The sequence below is a fragment of the Bos indicus genome, chromosome 12 (genome assembly GCF_029378745.1).
Source record: "Bos indicus isolate NIAB-ARS_2022 breed Sahiwal x Tharparkar chromosome 12, NIAB-ARS_B.indTharparkar_mat_pri_1.0, whole genome shotgun sequence".
Taxonomy (NCBI): Eukaryota; Metazoa; Chordata; class Mammalia; order Artiodactyla; family Bovidae; genus Bos; species Bos indicus.
The window spans coordinates 73,707,096-73,722,194 of NC_091771.1; the positions used below are offsets into that span (position 1 = coordinate 73,707,096).

Genomic DNA, 15,099 nt, shown 5'->3' on the forward strand with positions numbered 1-15,099 from the left:
TAACTCTTCATAGGAACCTAGGTCACGAGACTACTTTCAGAAGCAAGACAGGTCGAAGGCCTCAGGGAGGAGGAAGCAATCACTGTGAAACCTTCAGGGACACTCAACACTGAGGATCCACCTGCTATAAACCACAAGACCTCCTAAATGTAACCAAAAGTCCATTGTAAAACTAGAGGTTGGTTTTATTGAAGAGGATGTTTATATTTCACTGATCTTGTATTTTAATTAATCTTACATTACCATTTAAGTAAAACTCAAAATAAGGGCACATGTCAGAGTTCTGAGGTCCCAGAATGGATGGACAATGAAAGAAAGAAACACACAGCCTATCTTCAGTAGAGATTTTTCTGGAAGAAAGTCCTTCCTAGTTAGCTTAACACTATGTAACACAGCCAATGTTTCAACAACTAGTCAAAAACATTTCAACACATTTACATCATCCGTTAGGTGTTTCATATGCCACATAAAAAATGGACTCCTAAATCATCCTGCAAGGTAAACAGTCATGTATTTTTATAGACATGTATAAATTGGAATAAAAGCTTATATGCTCCTATATTCAGATTTTCTCTGGCAGAAAAAATTATCAGTGAAGCTTTTTGTAGAAAATGAATAAACATACACAGTGATTTTCTTGAAAGCATATCTTCCATTTTCAAATATGAAAATGTAATCAGGCATTTAATGTGTTAACAAGATATATTCACTAAAAAATATGGTGTCTGACTTACCTATTGGATTTCTATTGAAGAACAATACTGGAGATCTTAAAATGGTCTCCAACATTTTGTTGTGCAAAGTTTGTGAAGAATAAACAAGGATGTAGAATATCAACAGAGACCATGTGATGCCAAAAAGGACAGTAGAAACAATTAACCCTGAAATAAAGAAACATCACTCAGCACAAGATCTCTGTCTGATCCCAAACCATGCTAAAGCATGACAGGCAGTTTAAAAAGATACTGTGTATTTTATTCTATAAATCAAATTTGTATAGAGGGTTACATATATAAAATACAGAATAGAAAACTTATATATATATATATATATATATATAAAGTATATTCTCTAAGAGTTTAATGCTTTCAAAAACTACATTTCTAAAGAAAAGTGTAAAAATCACTGTTTTCCTCTCATTAAATAGAAATAACACAGGGGAAAAAAAATAAGTGTAAACTACAGTTTCATTCTAGGCTTGCCTAGTTCAATTACAAGTTCTAATAAAACTTATGACAGATAATTATACAAGTAGCTAATTTAAGTAATGCTCAAAATTCACCAAGCCAGGCTTCAGCAATACGTGAACCATGAACTCCAGATGTTCAAGCTGGTTGTAGAAAAGGCAGAGGAACCAGAGATCAAATTGCCAACATCTGCTGGATCATGGAAAAAGCAAGAGAGTTCCATAAAAACATCTATTTCTGTTTATTGACTATGCCAAAGCCTTTGACTGTGTGGATCACAATAAACTGTGGAAAATTCTGAAAGAGATGGGAATACCAGACCACCTGACCTGCCTCTTGAGCAACCTATATGCAGGTCAGGAAGCAACAGTTAGAACTGGACATGGAACAACAGACTGGTTCCAAATAGGAAAAGGAGTACGTCAAGGCTGTATATTGTCACCCTGCTTATTTAACTTCTATGCAGAGTACATCACGAGAAATGCTGGGCTGGAAGAAGCACAAGCTGGAACCAAGATTGCCAGGAGAAATATCAATAACCTCAGATATGCAGATGACACCACCCTTATGGCAGAAAGTGAAGAGGAACTCAAAAGCCTCTTGATGAAAGTGAAAGAGGAGAGTGAAAAAGTTGGCTTAAAGCTCAATATTCAGAAAACGAAGATCATGGCATCTGGTCCCATCACTTCATGGGAAATAGATGGGGAAACAGTGGAAACAGTGTCAAACTGCATTTTTTGGGGCTCCAAAATCACTGCAGATGGTGACTTCAGCCATGAAATTAAAAGACGCTTATTCCTTGGAAGAAAAGTTATGACCAATCTAGACAGCATATTCAAAAGCATAGAGATTACTTTGCCAACAAAGGTCCATCTAATCAAGGCTATGATTTTTCCTTTGGTCATGTATGGGTGTGAGAGTTGGACTGTGAAGAAAGCTGAGCGCTGAAGAATTGATGCTTTTGAACTGTGGTGTTGGAGAAGACTCTTGAGAGTCCCTTGGACTGCAAGGAGCTCCAACCAGTCCATTCTAAAGGAGATCAGCCCTGGGTGTCCTTTGGAAGGAATGATGTTAAAGCTGAAACTCCAGTACTTTGGCCACCTCATGAGAAGAGTTGACTCATTGGAAAAGACTCTGATGCTGGGAGGGATTGGGGGCAGGAGGAGAAGGGGATGACAGAGGATGAGATGGCTGGATGGCATCACTAACTCAATGGACGTGAGTCTGAGTGAACTCCGGGAGTTGGTGATGGACAGGGAGGCCTGGCGTGCTGAGATTCATGGAGTCATAAAGAGTCAGACATGACTGAGCAACTGAACTGAATTGAATGCTATGCTATATATATTCTAAATACTCTTGTGAATAGAAACAGCCATGATAATATTAGTCTGGCAAGCCAAATTTTGAATTAATCACACAGTTGGGGAGGAGATAACACTGTGATCTCAGGGTAAGAAAGAGAAGGAATCCTAATTCCAGACACTGGACTTCCCCTGCTTAGCTTTTCAAGTTATTAGTGAAGCCCAGGAGATGAGCAGTGTGGAAATTGGAGCTTTGCATACCTGGGAGGGAATAATGCTTTTATTTGGGGTCCATGCTGCCAGAGGATTTCATCCAACATCAATAAAAGCCAAGCTTTATTCAGACTGAATCAGCATAACGGGATGGGGATCCATTTCTAATCCCCTTACCCATCCATACAGCAATATAAGATTTAGTTAAAGCACCTATTAGAATACACAGTAGCTACATATTTCCAGTGGCTGATTTTCTCAATATTCAATCCTGGTTTAACTACCACAATCCAGTATGGACCAACTTAAGAGTCTCCATTCAACCTCTTTTCTTCTAGTAGATCTTTAAAATAGCTATTCTAATTAATTCACAGAGTAAACATGATTCATATACTTAATCTATTAAGGCATTACTGAATTACTCTAGAAGCCCTCTTGTTCACACAGACTCATTGTAAGCACCTTACACTCTGGTATTATAGAGCAGATGACTCAACTTTACCTGAATAAACTCCTAAGTACCAGTTCAGAAAAAACACTACATCTTCATCTTCTTTTACTAATGCCCTAGAATACAACTCACTTTGTAGATTCACCCTATGGAAGAGGAAATAAAAAATATTACACTATAGATGTACATAGAATTTATACAAATATCACAAAAAATTACCTCAATTCAAGAAATGTATTTTATGCTGGAAAGTGTTTCCCAGCTCACAAGGCCCTCTGTGTGTCTCCCTTTTAAAAATCTGAATCATGACTTTCAGTTTTCAAAATTATCTGTGAAGACAGACTTAGAAAATGAACTTATGGTTGCCGAGGGGAAGGATAGATAGAATGTTTGGATGCTCATGCACACACTGCTGTTTTAAACAGGTAACCAACGAGGGCTTATTGTATAGCACATGGAACTCTGCCCAGTGTTATGCGGCAGCCTGTATGGGAGGGAAGTTTGGGGGAAAATGGGTACATATATATGTATGGCTGCATCCCTTGACTGTTCATATGAACCTATCATAACATTGTTGATTGGCCATATCCCAATACAATATTAAAAGTTTAAAAAAAGAAAAAGAATTGTCTGTGAAGAAGCTGCTAAAGGGAGGGACATGGGGAGAGACCATGAGGGGATCACATACCACCCACAGGAACTTTCATCTTTCTTCAGGGAAACTACATGAGGGTCAGAAGAGGAGGCTGAACTTGCCCCATCTCTCCCCCTGACTCTGTGGGAAAGGGGGCTTTGTGTAGATTTCACAGCACTTTGGGTCAGACCAGGAATCACTCACCAGAATGCAAGCCACCAGTCCTGCAGGACGTAGGCAACCTGGAGCAGGAAACAGCAGTCACTCACACACTGACATCACTGAGCCTCACACCCCACTCACTAGGATGGGGGATGGAAAGGCTCCAGAACACGGAGACGGTCCTTCTGCCTCAGGTCTGCACCAAACCCCATACCCTAGATGACCACAGGTCAGGGGAGGGCATCTTACATGTTAATATCTTTAAAAGAAATCCCCTTTTCCCTAGAAGACTTTGCTCCCCAAATATAATGTACATCAATGCAAATCCAAGTGGACTGCAAAAGGCAGTAATAACAGTACATATGTTTGGATTTTTTTTCAAAGAAGAAGCTTGACAGGTACAGTGATGGTCAGTTCTGGGTGTCAGCTTGGCTAGGTCAGTCTCCAGTGATTCAACCAAACACCCATCTAGATGTTGCTGTGAAGGTATTTTGTGGATGTGGTTCACATCCATCATCAGAACTTCAGGAGAGGAGACCACCCTCAACACTGTGGTGGCCTCGTCCAGTCAGATGAAGGCTTGAAGAGCAAACCCTGAGGCTTCCTAGAGGAGGAAAAAAGTATGTCTCTAGACATCAGGGTCAGCTCCTGTCTAAGGTTTCAGTCTGCAGGCCTGCCTTTCAGATTTCACATTTGCCCAGATAGACGCACAACTGCATGAGCAAAGTCTTTGAGATAAATCTCTTAATATATATATTTAAAAATAATTATATTTTTTGTTTTTGTTTTTTTTTAATTTTTTATTATTATTATTATTTTTTACTTTACAATATTGTATTGGTTTTTGCCATACATCAACATGCATCCACCACGGGTGTATACGTGTTCCCCATCATATGTAAATAAATAATTATAAAACACTGTATAAATAGTATATAAATATCAAGCTGAGTGCACAAACCAAAATAAATGCCCTTACGTACCTGAGCTGTGATGTTGACTAGTATAAGGAAGATGATGACAGGCCAGTCGGCACCAGCTGTGAAGTAATTCACATATGTCTTAAAACCAACTTTTCCTTCCAAATGGTCCTCCAGAGGTAGTGTAACCTGTATATTCTCAGTCTAGAATGGAAAAATGGCAGGGAGAGATGAAATTTTAAAAAATGAATCCCAAATTTTAGAGCTCAGCAGTGTCCTCCACTGCAAAGCTGTGGGAAACACACATCTCATACACTGGTAGGAGTGCAGGATGGTCCACCTCCTACAGAGAAAGGTGGGGGGATATCTGGCCAAACCACGTATGTGTTTACACTTGGACTCAGCCATCCTACTTCTAGGAATCTGTTAGAAATAAAGAAATGTCATTCACATGAGTTCATTCATTCAGCGTTGGGTAGTTTTGCTTAAAATACATCATGACTCTCAACTAACACACAACAAAATCAATTAACATATAAATGCAGAAGTTTGATCTAAGATAACACACAAAATGATATGGAGCTAATGTACCCCTCTAGATGACTTGTGTCATTCAATGATAGAAACATAAAACATTCTTGGGGCTCAAAATACTAGCCAAATACAGTAAACTGAGTTCACAGAGAGAGCTGGAGTAATACGAGTTTGGATAGCACATTGCAAGCATATGATCTGAATCTATTTGGTTCCTAAGTTTCAGAGAGTGATTCCTGAGTTTAGAAAGTGAACGGCTAATCTGAATACTTATCAGACCCATTCCAGGCTCCTGGGTTTGGATATTGAGGGTTTAGCTATCAAGGGAATATCTATGTATGTTTTTAAGGGAGATCTAGTGCATTTCCTCATTTCTGTCTGGAGGACTTAGAATGCATTGTAGCATCACAGGAGCTTGGCTCTGCCCTGGTCACTGGGGTTCAAGGTTGATAAGATGTGGTTCTTGGTCATGAAGGGTAAGAAAGGAGGACAGGAACTAACACCAAAGTGTCTACCATGTGCCAGGTCCTTTGCCCACATTACCTCTGACCTATCACAAACCATCTGACACTGAGGCAAAATACTACCATCAGTCACCTGCAGTGCCAGAACATTCCAACATATAGGAAATGTAGCTGATTTAACATGGCAACAGCAGGACTCAGTCTAAAGGTGTCTTCACATTAAGACTCTGGATGCATAAGAGAAGCCAGGGGCCATCAGCATGACTAGGATGTAACTAAGGTAAACTGAAGTGGCTCACAGTCAGTGTGAGCCAAATGCACTCCGAAATTCATAGCAAGGCACCCGCTACTATTCTCCATAAGATTCTCCATCCTACACCCAAAGGGGAACCCCAAGCAGGCTTGCTCCCCTCATGCTCTTCTAACTCTACTAATTCCATGGAACAAGACTTTGGGAACTTAGGATCTACTTTGGGACAAATGAAGATGTCACAAGCAGACTGAAGGTCCATGAGGCCACCAAGAGCACACAGACCCAGGCACACTGCAGGGTGAGAAACTCACATCTTGGTCCTCTGGAGCCACATCTTTCAATGAGGGTCTGGGAGACTGGAAAGACTCAACCAAAGACTTAGAGATCACAGTGGGAGCTCCTGGAACTGGAGATGGTTCAGACTGCTCATTCCCCTTCTCAAAAAGGGAAAAAATATATACCCCAGATTTCAGGAACTCAAAGTAAGTTCCTCTTTCCACCATTTTTCCCTAAAAAAAAAAAAAAATTGAGAGAAATTAATTTATATTTGATAATATTAAACCAACCTAAATACTAATCAAAAAAGTTATCTGGTCTTAAATTATGATTTTTGAAGAAAAAAAAATGATGCCTGGGTCTAAAATTCTTGTTGAGAAATCTAGTTCAGTCAACTCAGTACTGAACTGAGCATTGTGTTCTCTGCCAAACCCTGTCCCTATGTCAGGTGCTGGGGGTTGTGAAAGTAAGGTGTGCTCATGTGTTAAAATGGAGGCCACTGACACGACTACCCTGGGCACTTAGGGAAGCAAGAAGTACAGAGGTTGGTGGGAGGATCAGCACAGTCTTTTTAGACAACATGGGAATTGAGAGAAGCCTCATGTGACAATTCCAGAAAAGAAACTTAAACTTAACCTAGAGGTGGGCACAAGCACATCTGCATATGGGTAAGAGTCTCTCATTAAATCTTCACTGACCACTGTCACTGTCACACTATCATGTGCCCGGCTGGGATAATAGGAAACAGACCTGGAAATAGGAAATAGGAAACAGAAAATCCATGAAAGGCCTCTCCATGGTCTCCACAACTGCCTCCACACACTCAGCAAGTTCCCAACTGAAAAATCAATATTCCACCTGATAAAGTAATTAAACAAGGAGGCCATGGGGCTGGAGTGGCTCTAAAGCCTTGGCAGTCTGTGCCCACAAATCAAAACCTAAGCCAGAATCAATGCACTCAGATCTGAGAAAAAACTTAGGAATGACCAACCACAAGCAGCCAACTAGGCTTCCCTAAATCAGGCAACTGCTTAAGCTACAGCCAATCAAATCACTTTCTTTAAACACAAGTGAAACATCCTTGCACAGTTTCCCTCCCTTCCAAAGTCATATAAAATAATGTGAAGATTTTTTGCTATTTTCTGACCCCATGAAACCAAACTCAGCTGATTCACTCAGTAGCAAATAAAACATCAGAGGACAAAAATGTCAGGATGCAAAACTCATCAATGAGAGGAGCTCTGGTTGAGGCAGCTCAGGTGGAGGGAGCTGGCCCAGAACTCTCACTGGGACCCCTCTCACCCTCTCCCCAAAGGGGTCCACTGGGAGAAATGCAGGGAAGCATCTGAGTACCATCTGATACTGGAGAACTAGAAAATGATGCAGAATGTATTGTGTCTTGTTCCACTTGGGAGGCAAAATTCACATACCTCTTTAATGAAATCACCATTCACCACATCAAATCTGTAATACGCACAATTAAATGACTGGTAGTACAAAGACAGCAATTTCACTCAGCAGTCAAGCGCTGACAATTCCAAGGGACAGGAGGGCAGCCATCCCCTCTCTGCTGTGAGAGAGGGACCTGACAAACAGTGAGGATGGTCCCCAGCTCATCCAGGAGTGCTCAGATCAGATCAGATCAGTTGCTCAGTTGTGTCCGACTCTTTGCGACCCCATGAATCACAGCACGCCAGGCCTCCCTGTCCATCACCAACTCCCAGAGTTCACTCAGACTCACGTCTGTCGAGTCAGTGATGCCATCCAGCCATCTCATCCTCTGTTGTCCCCTTCTCCTCCTGCCCCCAATCCCTCCCAGCATCAGAGTCTTTTCCAATGAGTCAACTCTTCGCATGAGGTGGCCAAAGTACTGGAGTTTCAGCTTTAGCATCATTCCTTCCAAAGAAATCCCAGGGCTGATCTCCTTCAGAATGGACAGGTTGGATCTCCTTGCAGTCCAGGAGTGCTCACCAGTGGACAAATAGTTGTTTTATTAGTAATAAAATTGGGTGGTAGTGTCCTCAAAGGAAGCAATAAGGGGGCCCCAAAACATCTAGGGACAGGCTAAATAGGTTATACTCCTTCCCATTGATCCTATGCTTATAACACTGTCAACACTGGGTTTACACACTAGAATCGCCCCCTCTGCACATGAAATCAACTGCTCTCAACCTTGCAAACCTTAGCCCCTTCTAGAGGAGTGGCAAAAGAGTTGACATATGGAACTGCTTCCAGAGAGGCAGGGGTTCTGTATTTTAATAATCTTTCTTGGAGCAGAGATTCATTTCAAAAGTCAGGGATCTGACCAAGGGCCTGTGGAGCACTCAGGGATTAACAACAAAGGTGCTGAGACCTAGAAGTAAAAAAGCCAAGGAGTGAAGCATCAAACGACCACTAAGTCTGAACACTTCTCACTAATCTCCACCCCACTCTCAACCATGCTAGGAGCTGTGGGTTGGATGGTGCTCCCTCCTTAAAAGGATATGTTCAGACATGACACCTGTGAATGTGACCTTATTTGGAAGCAGGGTCTCTGCAGATGTAATCAAGTTAAGATAAGGTCACACTGGAGCAGAGTGACCTTACATCCAATATGACTGATGTTCTTATGAGAAGAGACCCAGACTGACACAGGGACAATGGCCATGTGACATCAGAGGCAGAGACCACAGTGCTGCAGCTGGAAGACAAGGAACACCAAGCAAGGCCCGTGAACACCAGAGGCTGGAAGGAAGGATTGTCCCCTGGAGCCTTCAGGGAGAGCACGGCCCTGCCAGCACCTGGATTTGGGATCTGTAGCCTCCAGAACAGGGAGACGATAAACTTCTGCTGTTAAAAGTCACTCAGTTTGCAGTACTAGGTTACAGTAGTTCTAAAAACTGATACTCTAGCCTGAGCCCACAGTTCTGTCTTCTCAGCTTTACTAAGATTACTAACTGCTTCTTCTGTCGCCCCTCCAGTGACCATTGGAGGAATCTCTTAACTCCCACATCAGAACATATCCCTCTTCTGCTCTGGACCGTGCAAGGCTTCCATCCTACTTCTGGTCCCGGCCCCCTGCCTGGAGACCAGCTCCCTTTCACTTCTCAGCTCACTCTCATCAGACACACTGGTCTTCCTGTTGTTCCTCCAACCTGCCAAGTCGCTCCTTCCTGGGGACCCCCTGCCTCAGACCCCCTCCCCCAGGTGACTGCATGGTCCCCCTACCTTCATGTTACTCAGACCCCATGAAGCATCAGCTCCTCAGGGAGGCAGCCAGGATGTCAGCCCACCCACCTCTCTCTCTGTCACATCCTCCCCATAAGCCTTGTGAAGGTAGGGCCTTGTCCTCCTGCTGCACAGACTCCCACACGTATCGGACACATAGAGATCTGGGCAGGGAGACCAGCAACTGGAGACACCAGCAGAGTGGGCATCTCTGATCTGGGCCCAAGCTCGCTTCTCGTGTTAATGGTAGATGCTCTTGAAGCAAACTAGGTATAATAATCACCTAGATACAAACAAGTATTAGTATCTCTAATTTCTAAGTAATACACTTTGACTTAAGTCATGGAAGAAGAAAATAAAAAATTCTAAATAAATATTACACTTAACAGATTTCATTAGAAGAGTAATGATTCAGTAACCTAGGGTTTATGTGGCTTAGAGTGTGAAAGAAAGTGAAAGTCGTTCAGTCGTGTCTGACTCTTTGCGACCCCATGGATTATACAGTCCATGAAATTCTCCAGGCCAAAGTACTAGAGTGGGTAGCCTTTCCCTTCTCCAGGGGACCTTCCCAACCCAGGGATCAAACCCAGGTCTCCTACATTGCAGGAGGATTCCTTACCAACTGAGCCACAAGGGAAGCCCTAGAGTGTAGGCTTACAGCGTAGTAGTGATATTTCCAGGCTTTCCAGGTGGCGCTAGTGGTAAAGAACCTGCCTGCCAGTGAGACAGTGTTCGATGATAAGAGACTAAGTTTCAGTTCCTGGGTCGGGAAAATCCCCTGGAGGAGGGCATGGCAACCCCTTCCAGTATTCGCGCCAGGGAAATCCCATGAACAGAAGAGCCAGGTGGGCTACAGGTCTTTGGATTCATCCTTCAAGGCATGAACAGCAGCTGTGAGAAGAAGAGGGCATAAAACTCAGGGAGAAGAGGGTGTTTACCATGAATGCAAGGAGAGTGACTTGCGGTAATGTCTGTCCTTGGACACACCTGAGTGCTAGCAATTCCACAGACTTCTATAAACTACTTACATCTCTCATTATCAGAATCTGACTTGTATCTTTTAGGTACGGCAGCTGATGAGTCACTAAGATTGTGATCTTCTCCTTCAAGGCCTGACGAATACACCTACAAATGTAAGAGGTACAGTATGCAAAGGCACGTTAATGGGGGTGCTTCAAACTGGAAACTTATATTTTGAAAAGAATAAGACAAAGACCACACAGCAGTCAAAGATCTGCAGTTTAAATACCTAATCGATAATAAATATTAAGTAAACATAAATCAATTAATCCGACTAGGATCTTAAATTTATCAGCAGGAAATTTGAACCTAACTCTGCTTAAAAAATTCTAAAAAGCAGTCCACTGAAGGAGGCACAAACAGCTACGGTTTTTTAATAAAACTCAGCTTAACAATTATATACATGTTTCATAAAGAAAAACAATTGAGTAATACTGAGATTCCGAATTCTACTGAACTAAAACACTATTCTATTGCTATGTAGGAATGGGAGGAGAGGGATCTATGTCATATAAAAATGTGTACATTCTTAGCTTTCTAGGTGATTATAATTAATGATGTAAATATTAACAACAACAACAACAACAAAAAAAAACTAATAGATTCTAGGTAATCTTTGTCACAGTGCATTTGCTAGACACTTGTTCCCAAATATTGTTAGATAAAAAATGAATGCCAGCATGGCCTCCATTAGTCTCTGCAATATTCCAGAGGAATATTCCATCCAGGAAGCAAGTCTTCTTCCATTAGGACTGAATACTTTCCAAACATGAACATAAAAGAACAGAATCCAAATGGCCTGAATCACAGTGGAAATCACCCAAGGTCTCAGAGCACGTGCCAGTTCTCTATAGTCAAGATCCCCCTCACTACTCAACCTTAAATTTTTTTCACAGGGAAAAACAACAACAACAACAACTTCCTCCTACATTTTAAATGCAGACCCCTAGGAACTCAGCCCAGTTTAACCCCAAAGTGTCCACAACAAACCCTTTAGGGAAGCAAGTGCCCAGGTCCAGGCCCACGTGATCACAGGCAGGTCTGAGTGCCCCAGCCCCTCACAGAGAAAATCTCAGGAACCTGGGCCAGAGGTCAGCCTGTGAATGAGTCAGATGGAGAGTCTGGAGGCAGCAGACTGCAGCTCAGTCCCTCTCAGGAGCCTGATAACATCAGACAAGAGACTAAACCTCAGTTTCTTCATCTCAGAACGTCAATGACAACATCATCCACACGTTCTGAGAAATCAAACCACCAACACACTCAGTAAACGTCAGCCCCCTTCTCTGCTCTTCCCTAACCAAAAGTGGCCCCGTGCTTTGGACTCAGTACAGAAGAGTCCTAAGGGGACACTCTGGACACTGGGTCTATGATCAGAATCAGGACCCAAGGACTCAGACACACAAACCATTGCTTCATTAAGTCCAAAAGGATTCATTTTTACTCTTTAACATGTGTTAGTTCAGCATTCATACTAAGTTTCTTGACTAACACTTTTTTCAGATATTGTACTAAAGCATTTATATAGAATTTTTCTCCTTAATTCATAATTACCTGCCAGCAGTCTCAGATGATTTATTAATTGTTAGAAGATTGGACTTGTTAATCAAATCCAATGGGCTGTTATGTCCAAGATGGAGCAACACAAAAGTTTTAAAATGTTTTCTAAACAGTCCATCCAGATGAGGTAACATAATTATAATGAAATGATCAATTGATGGCTTTATATTTTTTCCTAAAAAAATGCTTTTATCTAAATCATTAGGAAGATACACTATTTTCCAAGTTTTTAGATTAAAAATTTCCAAGTCATGACATAGAAATTATTGAGTCAGCAACCAGTTGTTTAGCTGTTATTCCGATATAAAGACTGTGTTAATCCTATAACCCCACATATAATCATATATAAGGGCTGGCCCCTGATAGCTCAGTTGATAAAAAATCTGCCTGCAATGAGGGAGACCTTGGTTTGATCCCTGTGTTGGGAAGATCCCTTGAAGAAGGGAAAGGCTACCCACGCCAGTATTCTGGCCTGAAGAATTCCTATAGTCCATGGGGTCACAAAGTGTTGGACACGACTGAGCAACTTTCACTTTTCACTTTAAGAGAGGACACATCCCGTGGTGGAGGGGACACAAATGAAACAGACAGAGGCCCCATCTCCATTCATTCAATCAACAGAGGTTTGTTAAGGAGCCAGGCACTGTCTCAGGTGCTGAGGATACGCTGAAGTCAAGATAGAAGACAACACTCTGCACCATGCACAGGGGACGCACTGAAAATGCACTATTGGGCCGTGATGTGTGCTCTAAAGAAAAAGCAAGGGGGGCTGCTGTCTTAGATAGGGAGACATTAAGATAGTGGCATTAAGTACATTCACATAGTTGTGTAGCCATCACCACCATCCATCTCCACGACTCTTTCATCAACTCAACACTCAGCACATTTTACATACGGGCAGGTCCCACCAAAGACTAGCGACCCCTGCTTAATGGACGTGGAATCCCAGCTCCTCGTATCCAGAGCTCAGAGCTCCTCACACATCTCCCTCTCACACACTGGACTCTGCTGAAGTCTCTTCACTTTGATATTCTGGACCTGCTATAAATAAGTCCCCTCAAATTCACTTGACACTTTAACCATCAGTACTGTAGAATTCAGTGACAGAGACTTTTAAAAGGTAACCATTACCCTTAATTATACTGGACCTAATTTAATCTGACTGGTGTGCTTAGATGAAGAGGAGACTAAGACATAAGGACATGGACACAGGCATGTAAATCAGTGAAGTTAGAACACACCCTCTCACCATGCACAAAAATAAACTCAAAATGGATTAAAGACTTAATCACAAGATGTGACACTATAAAACTCCAGAAGAGATTAGAGGTAAACTTTCTCTGACAAAATTATACCAATGTTTTCTTAGGTCAGTCTCCTAAGGCAATAGAAATAAAAGTAAAAATATACAAATGGGGGCCTCCCTGGTGGCACACTGGTAAAGAACCCATGTGCCAATGCAGGGGACATGGTTTCGATCCCTGGTCCAGGAGGGTCCCACATGCCACAGAGCAACTAAGTCCATGCACCACAACTACTGGGCCTGTGCTCTGGGGCCCAGGAGCCTCAGCTACTGAGCCCACACATCCTAGAGCCGGTGTTCTGCTCAAGAGGAGCCACTGAAATGAGAAGCCCACGCACTGCAACTAGAGAGAAACCCCTGCTCATCACAACAGAGAGAAACCCCCACCAACAAAGAGCCAGCACAGCCATAAACAAATAATTATTTTTAATTAAAAAAAGTAAACAAATGGGATGTAATCAAACTTACAAGCTTTTCACAGCAAAGGAAACCATAAACACAATGAAGAGACAACTTACAAAATGGGAGAAAATACTACAAATGATGTGACCAACAGGAGCTTAATTTCTAAAATATACAAACAGTTCATACAACTTAACAGCAACAACAACAACAAAATCTAATCAAAAAATGGGCAAAGGAACTAAATGGACATTTCACCAAAGGACACATACAGATGGCGAATAGGCACATGAAAAGAAGCTCACCATTTTGAATTATTAGAAGAATGCAAATCAAAACTGCAATGAGGTATCACCTCATGCCAATCAGAATGGTCATTATTAAAATAACAGTGGCTGAGGGAGAGTGGGGTAAAAGGAACCCTCCTACACTGCTGGTGGGAATATCAGTTGTCGCAGGCATTATGGAAAACACTATGGAGGTTCCTCAGAAAACTAAAAACAGAATTACCTTATAATCCAGTAATCCCACTCCTGGGCATATATCTGGAGGAAACTATAAATCAAAAAGATACATGCACCCCTATGTTCATAGCAAAACTATTCACAACAACCAAAACATGGAAATAACCTAAATGTCCATAGACAAATGAATGGATAAAGAAGATATGATACATATAGACAATGTAACATCACTCAGTCATAAAATAAAAAGAAAGAAAGAATACCATTTGCAGAAATGTGGATGGACCTAGACTTTATCATACTAAGTGAAGTAAGTCAGAAAGACAAAGACAGATATCATATATCACTTATACGTGGAATGTAAAATAAGGCAAAGATGAACCTATCTACAAAACAGAAACAGACTCACAGACATAGTGAACAGACAGGGTTGCATGGGTGGAGGGGGTGTTGGGGAGGGATGGACTGGGAATTTGGGGTTAGCAGATGCAAACTGTTACGTGTATAATGGACAAGGTCCTACAGTATAGTGCAGAGAACTATATTCAATACCCTGATATAAACCAGAATGAAAAAGTATTAAAAAGAATGTATATATGTGTATAACTGAACCACTTTGCTGTACAAAGAAATTAACACAATATCAACTATATCTCAATAGAAACTTTAAAACAAAGGGACAGAGATACGGGGGCTCTCGAGGACAGAGGAGAGATCACCTGAGGACACCACGCGGTGGCCGCTGCCAGTG

General features: G+C 41.8%; 2 protein-coding genes and 1 long non-coding RNA gene across 5 annotated transcripts in view; all 3 read right to left on the bottom strand.

Annotated features, from left to right (window-relative positions):
* Positions 1-15,099, bottom strand: part of LOC109566912 (ATP-binding cassette sub-family C member 4-like) — a 727,713-nt gene that overhangs the window by 482,268 nt on the left and 230,346 nt on the right. The gene's annotated exons all lie outside the window — the stretch shown is intronic.
* LOC139186124 (uncharacterized) lies at positions 3,693-7,912 on the bottom strand. The gene is made up of 3 exons (XR_011569629.1): positions 6,431-7,912; positions 4,932-5,072; positions 3,693-4,028 (listed from the first exon to the last, which is right to left on the bottom strand). It is a non-coding gene; the product is annotated as an uncharacterized lncRNA (long non-coding RNA).
* LOC139186279 (ATP-binding cassette sub-family C member 4-like) overlaps positions 8,169-15,099 on the bottom strand; it is a 39,551-nt gene continuing 32,620 nt past the window's right edge. Inside the window, 1 exon segment of the mRNA XM_070800559.1 lies at positions 8,169-10,727. Coding sequence (XP_070656660.1) covers positions 10,616-10,727 — 112 coding nt within the window. The 3' untranslated portion in view covers positions 8,169-10,615.